We start from the raw sequence: 12,661 nt of genomic DNA on the forward strand, positions 1-12,661 counted from the left end.
TGTTCAAAATTTATTGAATCGCAAGAAATAAGCAGAGGGGTGCCAATCTGGGTTATGATTTATTTGTTTAATTTGATTCAATGCAAATTAAATAAGTTTAGTTAGAAAAAATTGATTCATTTAATACATCAGTGAATTTGATTCGAGAATCTAAGTTTAAGGGTAGGAATTCGTTTATTTGTTTATGATTCGTTTAATAAATAAGTCATAAACAAATCGAAAATAATCTATTAATTTAAAATTCATTTAATTAAATAATTTATTTATACTTAAATATATATGATAAAATTTTAAAGTTTGAAGACTAATATAGTAATTATAAATGATTATTAGTTCGTATTTTTAGGATGTTAAAATTATTTAGGATGTTAAAATTATGGTCTTTTTATATGTTATTTTGCTTAATTTTTATTTATTAATTATATTTTTATAAACAAACTCATATTCAATTCGATTCGTCTATTAATTCTACTAAACAAATTACACTAATCAAGCTGAATATTTGTTTAATAAATTAATCAATTTTGAATCAGCAGAATTTTGACCTAATTCATTTACGATTCGATTTGAATATAATTTGTTTATTCGTTTTACTACCTTTAACTTAAATACAATCACAAATGAAGGTACTTTGACATTTAGGTTTTATTTAATAATTACAGTTTTTTTTCCACAGCAACTATGACTAAAAAGTTTATACTAAAGAAGGCCTTTTGAAATAAATGATTGACTTAGTGTAAAGAAAATCATGCGCCACACTTACAAAGGCTTATGAAAATCAGTTTCAAAAAATGAATGGTAACAATTTTGGTACATATACTTTAAATTAGGGTAAAAACTCATTTAGTCCCTGTATTTTAAGATTAGTATCCGTTTAGTCCCTATATTTTTAAAAATGCCTCGAAACATCCTTGCTTCCTTGCCGTTAAAGTACTGATACCTCTACCGTTACTTTTTATTTCTTTTGGCTTACTTTTACAATATTACCCTTTTATAATAATTTTTTTTGTTTGGACATTAATAAAAAAATAATTAAATTATCAATTTAACCCTATAAAATAAAAAACTTATATTAATTTTTTTGCAAGCACCATTTGCACACTTGGTAGTTTGCATACAATATTTGACAATAAAAAATTAATATATATTTTTTTATTTTTTATGGTTAAATTGGTAATTTAATTATTTTCTTTTTATTAATGTCCAAACAAAAAAATTATTATAAAAGGGTAATATTATAAAAGTAAGCCAAAAGAAATAAAAAGTAACAATTTAATTTTTGACAATTATAAATTAATATAATTTTTTATTTTTTAGGGTTAAATTGGTAATTTAATTATTTTCTTTTTATTAATGTCTAAAAAAAATATTATAAAAGGGTAATATTGTAAAAATAAGCTAAAAGAAATAAAAAGTAATGGTAGGAGTATCAATACTTTAACGGCAGGGATGTTTCGAGGCATTTTTAAAAATATAAGGACTAAATGGATACTAATATTAAAATACATGAACTAAATGAGCTTTTACCCCTTTAAATTATAAATGCAGTTTGTTTCTTGACTGAGCTATCTATTTTTATGGAAAAATAAAATTAAAACAAATTCCCCCAAAATTCACAATTTAAATATAATTTTATAATGAAGATGATTTAAATATGGTATAATGAAGATGATTTCGTGAATATTAGTAAGTATGTGATAAAATTTTAGGAAAATTATCCACCGACCACTTTTTTTTTTTAAAATACACATATATTTGATTTTTTAACTGATTTCTACCTAAAGTTACATTTTCTTGCACTTGTCCACTCCCGTCTGCACACTGTTAAGAGAACTAACAAAAATCAAATAAATGACTTTTTTGTCCCAAATGTAAAATTACAATTTTATCTTATATAAATGCCAAAAAAATAAAATTTGAAAAAAGAAATTCAGATTTAATATTCGAAGTGGAAGCAACATACTTATGAGATAATTGAATATAATGGCCATGTCATGTTATCTTATATCTTCTTCATTTCTCTCCAAGAATCATAATCAGTATAGTCTTAGCAAAGGATTAATCTATTTGTCACAGGTCCATGATGAGTACCCACCAATGTAATCTACATTCATGTAAAACAATTAAAAAAAAAATGCAACTTCACATAACTAAAAGAAAAATAAAAATATTCCATTTTTTTAAATAGTGAATAAAAAGTTAATTATACCTCAAATTCAGGAACTAAATTATGAGAGAGAGCAATTTTCTTTATAAGAGCCTTGGCCCGTAATGACAAATTCATGTTTTTTGTTGTGTAGGTTAAATGACAAATTGGTCCCTGTGATATTAGCAAGGTTATAACGGTGTGGAGACGGAAATAAACGGATGTAATAAAATATAATTTCAGGTAGAAATCAGTCAGAAAAAAAAAAAAGATGCGTGTATTTAAAGAAAATAAGTCCAAAATTTTATAACTCTTTATTAAACGGTGAATAAACGACACCAGTAGCGTAAATAATGTACCGTAAACCGGTTTTCGGGTTAGAATCCGGCGTGCTGAGGATAAGTGAAGTAAGGAACTTGAAGAGTCGGGCAAACCCAAGTACCCGACCCGTTATTATCGAGTTTCCGCTTTACAGTGACTGACTGACAGAGGACTTTCTTTCTTCTTTCTGCATTTTAAAGTTTAAACCACTACGGCGGCTATGAAGAGTGCGTGGTAAATAAATAAATAAAATTAAAAATAAATAAAATGATGAGTTCACTGTCGCTGCACAATAATTCTTCGATATCAAAGGCGGCAGCTTCGAGTTCGATTTCGACATCGACGAAATCGCTCTCGTTCGATGATATCTCCAAATATTTCTCTCTCCCTCTCTCCGACGCCGCCAATCATCTCGGTAAATATGTTTCTCTCTCTCTCTCTCTCTTAATTTAAATTATTATTTTTAATTCTTTTAAGCTTGTGATGTGATCTGACGTGACGTGGCAGGTGTCTGCGTGAGCGTTCTCAAGAAAATCTGCCGCGACAATGGCCTTGATCGCTGGCCTTATCGCAAGGTAACTTATTTATCAAATTAGCTATTTGCTTTTCGTTTCGTTTCAATTTAACTTAATTTATTATTAATAATTGGCTAATTTTTTTTTTTTTCAATGGTGATTTGAATAGTTTCTATCTGGAAAAAGCATTGAGGATATTAAAAAGTATGCGGCTAGAGAAAAAAGCAAAGAACTGGCTGAGCTCTCCAAGATTGCTAGGAAAAGGTATGTGTGGTGGTCTTTCGATTCCCAATTGCCGGTCCTTGATAATTACATTCTCAATCATCGTTAGATAATCGGCAACTTTTTAGATGAAAAAGGATTGGACAACCCTGTTTTTAATTTACAATAAATCTTGCACAGTACAGTAATAGCTGAACAGAAAATTTTGTAACTGAACTGATCCGATTAACAATATTATATGTTCTTTTGAATGAGTGTATGATTACTGTCCAATCCAACACAAGCTAGAATTTTTTGTGAAACTAGCTGTTTATAGTCTCTGCTGCCTAAAAGTTGTAAATTGGAAGATGGAAGGATAAATAGGATTGTGGCATTTTCTTTCTTTCTTTTTTTTTTTTTTTTCTTTCCATGATTCTTCTCACGTAGCATGTCGTTGTAAGAGATATTTGTGCTGGCAAGATACTATGTGATTACCTTTCCTATTATGTGCTCGAAACATTTTTCTTCCTGTGCCTGTATTAGAACCTGGTTTTTTTTACTACCACAAATTTCCCCTTTTTAGTATATGCTTTTTTTTAAACTGATTTTTAAGTTATCACGGATGGTTCTTAGCTTTCATAAACTGTTTTCCAATCAGTTATGCTCCCTGGATAAGATAATTGATGGTAGTCTTACTGATTCGAGTATTAAAAATCTGATACTCAGGGAAATCATATACATTTTATGTCAACTTCTGGGTCTTTCCAGATTTGTCATAATGTGAAAGTGCTCTCTCTTTAAACTTTACTAATTGTTTGTGGATGCAGTGGATTTCAACCCCTAAACAATGAAACATCCAAATTACATGGAGTTGCCTCCCCTCCTAATTTGCAGCAACAAGGAAGCAAAAGCAGTCCAGTCGGGCAGCCACACGTCTTGCTTAATGCAAACTTGACAAAAGGAATCATGGCCCTGGATGAATTTAAACACGGATTCCCATCAGATGGCTTATCAACTGCTTCATATAAATGGTGGGGTAGCAGAAGTTCTGATGGCAATGATGGCATCCATAAAGATGAAAGTGAAATAGATGAAGAAGACAAACAAGCTGAAGCAAAAGCAGATAAAGAATCTGCTACACAAGCAACAGGCAATGAAAAATCTGGCAATGGGGAAACAGAGAGCAACGTTGACCCTCAAGGGTCAGGTCTTTTGACAGCTGTCAGAAAACGAACTGTAGAGGAAGGACAAGAAGCACTTAAGCTTGGTGTTTATAAGAAGTACTGTGTAAAGCAGCTAGACAGGAAAGAGAGAGTGCTGCTTCACAGAATATTCAAATCTTCATTGCCTAAAGAGTGGCCATGACTCTTCCTAAATTACAATGTGGGTTGCTGTACACATGAACGATCATTCTTATAGTGGTATGGGCAGACCGAATCCACTGCACAAACTCCTGTTCTGAATGTGCAATTACTATCTGCATAACTAAGTTTTATCTTCTGTTCTTGACATGTAATAGAATTGATGTGTGTGGTCTCAGCTGTCTGTTGGCATTTCTGTATAATATGTAGCCTGATTTATGTTTTCATGAACTATGCTCATTATTTTGCTTAAACATCGCGAGTGTGAGTAGTTAGCCTCTTAATCAAATCATCTAAACTAGCTAATTACTCTTCTTGATTACCTTCTCTGCTAATAATGTTTCTGTAACTTATCAAATTGCAAATACTGTAAATGCATTTTTCTTCATGTGGATCTTGGAAATGTAAGTATTCCTTTCAGCAGCCATGACCGGTGTGATGCAATTTTACATCCACTTTGTACAGAAATTCAGATCATTTAAATATTCAGTAGAAGATTGTAATTAGATTTGTCAGATGTTTGCTTTTTCGTGGATGATTAGGTTGGTATTTTGGATATTATCCGTGAAATCTAATAAAATGCAAGGGTGGAAATTTATGAAGCTCAATTGTCTTTTTTATGCATAAATATGTATGGAAATTTAAATTTATAAATGGGAAGAAACCACCCCATCATGATGACAAATTTCTTTGATTTTGGTTAAGCAGGTGAGGAATTGGTGGAGCTTATTCACTAAGAAAAGCCTAAATAAAAGAGAATAAAAGACAAGAGGAAGAAACACAAAATTTGGTTTTTAACTGAAGTATTCTTTTATCTTTGTTAGTCTTTGTTAGTCCTAGGGAAGGCAAAATCCTCTACGGGTTTGGAGCCCCATCCCAAATGGGGAAAATTTTTAATAATTTTTGGAAAATGGAATGGGGAGTGGGAGAAAAGTAATTTCCAAATTATTAACGGGATGAGGTTTGGTATTGCACTCCCCACCCCACCCCTACCCCCACCCTAATTCCCATTATATATAAATATATTTTTATTTTTTATTTTATCAACTATAATGTCAATTAATAATTTTTTAATTTTTATGTAATATAAACATAATATAATTAAAAGAAAACCCTACAATATTTTTTAACTTTAAAATATTATTATATTTTCTTTTCTCTTTTAAGGTGCTGCTCTCTTTAAATATTTGTCACTTTTAATATCAGTTTAAAATATTGTTTGAAACTTTTAGAGATTTTTTAAAAAATTTAAACACTTTATAATATGGTGATGATTTTATTTTAAGTCTCTAATTTTTAATTTACTGAAATCATATTTTTATATCTACTATAAAATAAATAAATGGGGAATGGAGTAGGGATGTGGGAATCATTCTCCGTATGGGGATTCCCCATCCCCAACCCACTAAATTTATTAAGAAATGGGATGGGGAATGGAGGCAAAAAATTTTAATGGGGTGGGGAATGGGGTAGGCATCCCCACTCCCCACCCCGCCCCATTGCCATCCCTGGTTAGTCCTGCAGATTGAGCATTGACCAAGAAGTAACCTCAACTTCATTAAATTCAGTCTCCGGCCGCCTCTGAAATCCACAGCAAGGGCTGTATAACCATGAGAAAAACCGCTGGGAAACCAAAGCCAGTTTCATCCGGCAGCCAATGGTATGGCCCTGATCGTGTCAAGTACTTGGATCCACTTTCAGGCGAAGCACCATTTTATCTGACAGGAGAATTCCCCGGAGACTACGGCTGGGACACTGCTTGCCTCTCAGCAGACCCAGAGATCTTTGCCAAGAACCGTGAGCTCAAAGTTATCCACGCCAGGTGGGCAATGCTTGGAGTCCTCTGCTGCGTATTCCCAGAGCTCCTGTCTCGAAACGGAGTCAAGTTTGGCGCAGCTGTTTAGTTCAAAGCCGGTGCCCAGATTTTCAGTGAAGGAGGGTTAGATTATTTGGAAAACCCTAGTTTGATCCATGCACAGAGTATTTTAGCCGTATGGGCAATCCAGGTAATTCTGATGGGAGCTGTTGGGGGTTACAGGACTGCTGGTGGGCCATTGGGTGAAGTAACAGACCCTCTTTCTTTATCCTGGTGGCAAATTTGACCCTCTTGGCTTGGCTGATGATCCTGAAGCTTTTGCTGAACTTAGGTGAAGGAAATCAAGAATGGAAGATTGGCTATGTTCTCTATGTTAACAACAATGCTTGGGCTTATGCCACAAACTTTGTCCCTGGAAAGTGAAACTGCAGGAGGTTTATTCATTTTTCAATAGTGCTATGAGATTGTCATTGTTTATGTAGATTGACGTGTGAATGGATGTGAGCTATTTATATAATGCTGTACAAATGTTAAAATGTTAACGGGAGATTTCTGCTTCTAAATTTCCTTTTCTCCTTAGATAATCATTCTTAGGTGGTGCAAACCGCTTTTATGTAAAGTTTGAGTTCACATTTTAAAATGCAGACATCTATAAAAAGGAATCTACATTAAAGAAGAAATCTCTTGAATGTGACACACAAGCGCGCACACACCGGGGGGTAAAACAACAAGAAGTTATAATGGTTTGTGGAACTATTGAAAAATGAGAAAGACATGGGTGGAATTAACTACTGGTCATCCAAACATCCATTTGAAGAAAAATGAGAAAGACATGGGTGGAAATATCGACTGTAATCGTGTATTTAGGCTAAGCATTCATTGAATTATATGATCATCTTATTATATCATATAAATTGTACAAAACTATCTTGTTGTCTTTGAATATTACACTTAACAAAAATTAAGTTAACACTACTAGTTGGAAATACCCGACTGTAATCTTGTGTTTATGAAAATACCCGACTATAGTTGTATACCAATGAAAATACATGACAGTATTAATGTATTTTACCTGTTTATTCCTTCAATATATCTGAACACCCTGTTATATAATAGACATTGTACAAAACTATCTTTTTTTCCTCAATAATATACTTAACAAAAAATAAACATGAATATTGATATAAAATCATTTTTAATGATATTAAATGTCAACCACATCCCCATTGCAACTATTATATCTCATGATAGCTAATCCAAAAAAATGGCAAAATCACAACAATGAAGTTTTTAAGGGTATGACACCATGTAGTTGGTTTCAACGACCTGTGTCCAAATAATTTGACAGCCAATGCTTTTCGAAATTGTGTAACATCATCTTGTTGACATATATGTGTTGATGTCAAGGCCATGGGCTAGGGCCTCCAAATACTACAACAAAAATGCTTCACAATTACCACTAATAAAATTCATATACAGCAATAATTAAATCATCATTCTTATTGAAATATATATATATGATGTACTCAATTGCATACCCTGATTTTATTGTGGGATGTTAAATACTCATAAAGATGGTCTTTATTTATGTCTTCCACTGCATCTAGTGATAATCGATTAGAAATCTTTGCTTTGAAGTATTCATATTCCTTAATTTTCAGTTCCATCTGCATAAACATAAAATATTTTAATTATAATATAAAATGACTGAAAAGTTGCATACTAATATATTCTAGACTAATAAAAAAAATTACATGACACACCAGTTGAGTAAAACATTCATTATACGACTACAATCGAGTAAAACATTCATTGCACGACTACAACCGAGTAAAATATTCACTACATGATTACATCCGAGTAAAGCATTCATTACACGACTACAACAAGCATCAAATATGTTTTGACTTCTATATCTCCTTGAATTTAAATCCTTTCATGATAAAACATAATGCGTACAACATAACACTAAATAAAAGCTAAATATGCTTTGACTTCTATATCTTCTTGGATCCAAATCTCTGTACAGAATTTTAAGTGAATGACAGTATGGAAAAGGATTTACTTTAATATGGCTTGTCAACGAATAAGGAGAATGAAAATTTTGTTTATTATAAAAAAATATATTAATGAACCATTAAAAAGCCAAATGGACATTTAATCATTAACATATTATTTGAAATCCATTCAATATGGGTAAGAAATAACTAGAATTGCAAATTGAATGTTCCATAGCAAATAATAGAGAAAACCCAGATGGCGACATAATAAATGCATACACAGTTAAAGAAAATTAATATATAATTCTCATGAATGAAGTCCAACTACAAAGTACAAGAAAAACCAAACACATATCTAATAGATAAATCAGTGTAGCCATAACCGAGTAGTCACAAGGATAATATTTGTTTTATCCAATTCCCTCTGAATATTTAATTAGAAACTCCCATAACCATTACAAGGAGAGTGAACTCTCTTGAAATCACTCTCTTCAATTTCAACTCCACAAGTTTAAGAAGCTTCATTACATGAATCAGGAAGAAACATTATCAGCAAGCATGCAAGTGAAACAAATAACTCGGCCAACTACAATTATGACCAAAATCACGTGGGCAATTTATTTTTTAAAACCCTAATGCATATAACCCCAACAATTATGAATTCTAAATTCTCTTTATGAAGTAAAAATTAAGTGTAAATGTGGTAAATAACCTTTAATTCGGTGAATTTATAGCCTTTAATTTGGTGAATTTCCCTTAAAAGTAGCGGATTTGTGGTGTTAGAACTAGTAGTAGAAGAAGCACGAACTTGTAGCAGAAGAAGCACGAACTTACAGCAGCAGAAGCATCCTAGGCATTGTAATATCTGTGATTTTGAAATATTAGATTCTGAATTGGGGTAATTCTGTAATTGTACATTGAAAAAAGCATATATGAGAAATTTTGAGTTATGAGGACGTATTTAGGTAAATACCTTACTTTTAGGGTATGGCGTGGACTGAGATTTTGGTTTGCAGCTAGGTGCATTATTCATCATATGAATAAGATATTTGAAAATTTATTTTTATTTTGTGTTATTTATTCATTTTGTTGACATTAGATAATTTTTAGGGTCTTCTTTAGTTTGTGATAAATAATAAAGTAACTCACACTTTTATTACATTTGCATCATATGACTGCTATTTGATGGATTTTATAACTACATTCGTTGAAACCTGAATTTGTTGACAAAATTTTGTTCTGCACTCGACATACACGACAGTAATCGTATATGTATGGATTTACATGACTGTAATTGTGAAAGTGTGCAAAATATTCCAATTATTATGATACCTTAGCATTTTATTGGTGCAAAAATATATTTTTTCACTAGATATATACTTTTACTATTACTAAACTATATTTTTGTGTTTTAATAAGTTATCGATTACTGTTGTATACATAGGAACTTACATATTATAATTGTGCGTATATGTAAAATGTTCCAACTATTATGAGACATTTTATCAGTGCAAAAAAAAAAATAGAGAAGAAATATGTCATTAGACTATTTACTGAGTCGTGTATTTTTGCAACTTACACGACTTTTGTCGTGTATGTACAAATTTACACAATAGCAGTTGTGCAAGTTTGAAAGATATAATAGTTGTTATGACACATATCATTCTATTAGTATAAAGATTACATTTTTTTACTAAATATATCATTTGACTTTTTACTGGACTATAATTGTGTATTTTAGCAAATTACACAACTAATGTTGTGTAAACTAATAATTACATGACAACAATAGTGTAAATAGGTAGACGATTCCACACTTAATTAGCCCCCTGTCGAAAAGCGGAAAAAGGGTCGGCCACAGGAAGTGAGGATAATATCACAAGATGAAGAGAAGTTGCGCCAAAAGTGTTGTAGTTGTGGTCTCGATGACATAATCAACTAACTTGCAGTGACCAATCCCATTTTCTAATAATAAGCTCGTAGTTGGACCGAATAAAACAGAAACAAGCACACGTACTACTATGAACCTTACATACTTGTCATTTTTATAGTTTTAATTTCTTTAATATCTAAGTTAGTTGATAAATTTTTATCTTTTTTGTTTTGCAGGTGGATTAACATGTTTGTGTGGCTTATGTTGTTTTCAAAGGGAGGCGACCGGGGACTTATAATACATGGGCCGAGTGTTTGGTGTAGCAACTACCATTGTATTACGGCTTATTTACGATTCAAACATGTATTAAATCTATGTTGTCTGATGTACAATCGCTTTTGTTATTTACTAAATTGAAGTTTGATATGTTAAAGCCTATGTTGATTGTGTTGTCATTATAATGAATGTTTTAGATTATTTTATATTCTATATCTACTTACCCGATTACAGTCGTGTATTTTGGTTGTTACTCGGTTATTGTCGTGTATATCTAACTGTATTCAACTATAGGCGTGTATCTATTAAATACTCTACTATAGTTGTTTATCTATAAAAATATTGGACTGAAGTTGTGTACTAATGTAAATACCAACTGGTCATGTATGTTTGCAAATACTCAACTGCAGTCGAATATCTATAAAAATACTCAACTGTAGTCATATACCAATGCAAATATTAGCTGGTCATATATGTTTGCAAATACTCGACTGCAGTAGAGTATCTGTGAAAATACATGACTGTAGTTGTGTACCAATACAAATACCAGCTGGTTATGTGTGTTTACAAATACTCGACTGCAGTCGAGTATCTGTGAAAATACCTTAATACAGTCATGTATTTGGGCTGAGCATTCCTTGAGCATATATGACTATCCTGTTATATCACATACATTGTACAAAACTATCTTCTCAGTCATTAATATATTTAACAAAAAATAAAACATATATATGATGTCACATTATCTTTAATGATATCAAATATCAAATATCAACAACATCCTCATTGTAATCATTACATCTTATGATAAGTAATCCAAAAAATGACACATCAATGAAGTTTTTAAGACATTTAGTAATGAAAAAGCAACCCAAGCTCGCTTTAATATCATCCCTCGCAATTCTGGAAAACAGTTTCCAGGATTGCGGCAGCCCAACTCTATGATTTTTAGTGATTTTTATATAAATCCAAAAATTACGAAATTAAACATACAGAAAATAGACATATATTCATGCAGTAATAAAAATTTCCAGAATTTTCAGAAGTCGTCTGGGTTATGAAACAAATTATAGAAGTGAGAATTACTGCTGTAAATTGAAAATTTCCAGCATCAGTGTTCCAATTTCGAAAAATCAAAACAATTTATATAAAATGACTTTTTGAAAAATAAATATATGGATAGACAGATAAAGATTTCTAGTTTAATAATATATAAATTTTTATAATGAAACTCAATGAAAACAACAATCGTATGAAGTTCAATCTATACTGTTTACAGTTTCCATCTATACTATTTACAATTTCCAAGATAACATAACAACACTATTTCCACTCAATAACACATAAATCAATACATGATCATATTTTTCACAATTTTATAAATACAACACATACAAAATCATTCAATCAATCACATAAAATCACAATCAAAATTAGAGGTTCAAAGGCTTATAAATTCTTTCTTACCTTCAAGACAAAATCCAAGGTCAAGAACTCCTTTAATGGAAAACAGGAATGCAATCAAAATATTCTCCTTTTCTTATTCAAAAACATGAATTCACTCTTATGTTGGCTGTTGTATTCTTTTCTTTATTAGCCTCTAGGGCTTTGAAAAACAAAATAACATAGATGAGGTTTTTATAGGCCAAGCCTTTTTAAAACCCTTGCCCTTTAAGGAATTTATTTCCTTTTAAATAAGGTATGTAATAAATAAATAAAATAAATAAATGATTTGAGATTTAAAAGAAATAAAATAAAATACAATAAAATACCCTTAAATACATTAACCCAAAATATTATACTCTATAAAATAGGTATATAATAATAATAATAATTTAACAAAAATAACGGGTGTTACACCTTCTCACTCTTTTCTTACACTCTAATGAAAACAAGAACAAAATCTCTCAAAATCTCACGAAATCTCTTATAACCTCTTACACAAATACAATAATGTATTTACATTTTAAGACCCATACTTTTTTTAATTGAAAGGAGGTACATTACCTATTAAATAACCCAATAAGGTATGGTAATGTTATTGGGTTTTAAGTTTTACATTTTCTAGAAAATAATTAGATATTTTCCTCACATTACAATGTTCTATTTTCAATAATTTCCACTATTTTTTCTTATATGTCAAAACGTATGC

At 31.0% G+C, this 12,661-nt stretch overlaps 1 protein-coding gene and 1 pseudogene across 1 annotated transcript; both read left to right on the forward strand.

Annotated features, from left to right (window-relative positions):
* The first annotated feature begins 2,482 nt into the window (after positions 1-2,482).
* On the forward strand, positions 2,483-4,771 carry LOC18043892 (protein NLP3). Its single transcript, XM_006437093.2, has 4 exons — positions 2,483-2,882; positions 2,975-3,042; positions 3,152-3,246; positions 4,011-4,771. The coding sequence occupies exons 1-4, from the start codon at positions 2,735-2,737 to the stop codon at positions 4,546-4,548; spliced, it is 849 nt and encodes a 282-aa protein (XP_006437156.1). The 5' UTR covers positions 2,483-2,734; the 3' UTR covers positions 4,549-4,771.
* Positions 4,772-6,016: 1,245 nt separating this feature from the next.
* Positions 6,017-6,876, forward strand: LOC18045595 (annotated as a pseudogene).
* Positions 6,877-12,661: the final 5,785 nt, after the last annotated feature.

Source organism: Citrus clementina, unplaced genomic scaffold (assembly GCF_000493195.1).
Source record: "Citrus clementina cultivar Clemenules unplaced genomic scaffold, Citrus_clementina_v1.0 scaffold_4, whole genome shotgun sequence".
In the NCBI taxonomy this organism is placed as follows: domain Eukaryota; kingdom Viridiplantae; phylum Streptophyta; class Magnoliopsida; order Sapindales; family Rutaceae; genus Citrus; species Citrus x clementina.

What these genes read in the sequence shown, in the direction of transcription:
- LOC18043892 (XM_006437093.2), top strand. Translation starts at nt 2,735, where the DNA reads ATGATGAGTTCACTGTCGCTGCACAATAATTCTTCGATATCAAAGGCG. An exon ending in ATCGCTGGCCTTATCGCAAG is followed by an intron (nt 3,043 to 3,151) that starts GTAACTTATTTA and finishes TGATTTGAATAG; the next exon opens with TTTCTATCTGGAAAAAGCAT. An exon ending in TCCAAGATTGCTAGGAAAAG is followed by an intron (nt 3,247 to 4,010) that starts GTATGTGTGGTG and finishes TTGTGGATGCAG; the next exon opens with TGGATTTCAACCCCTAAACA.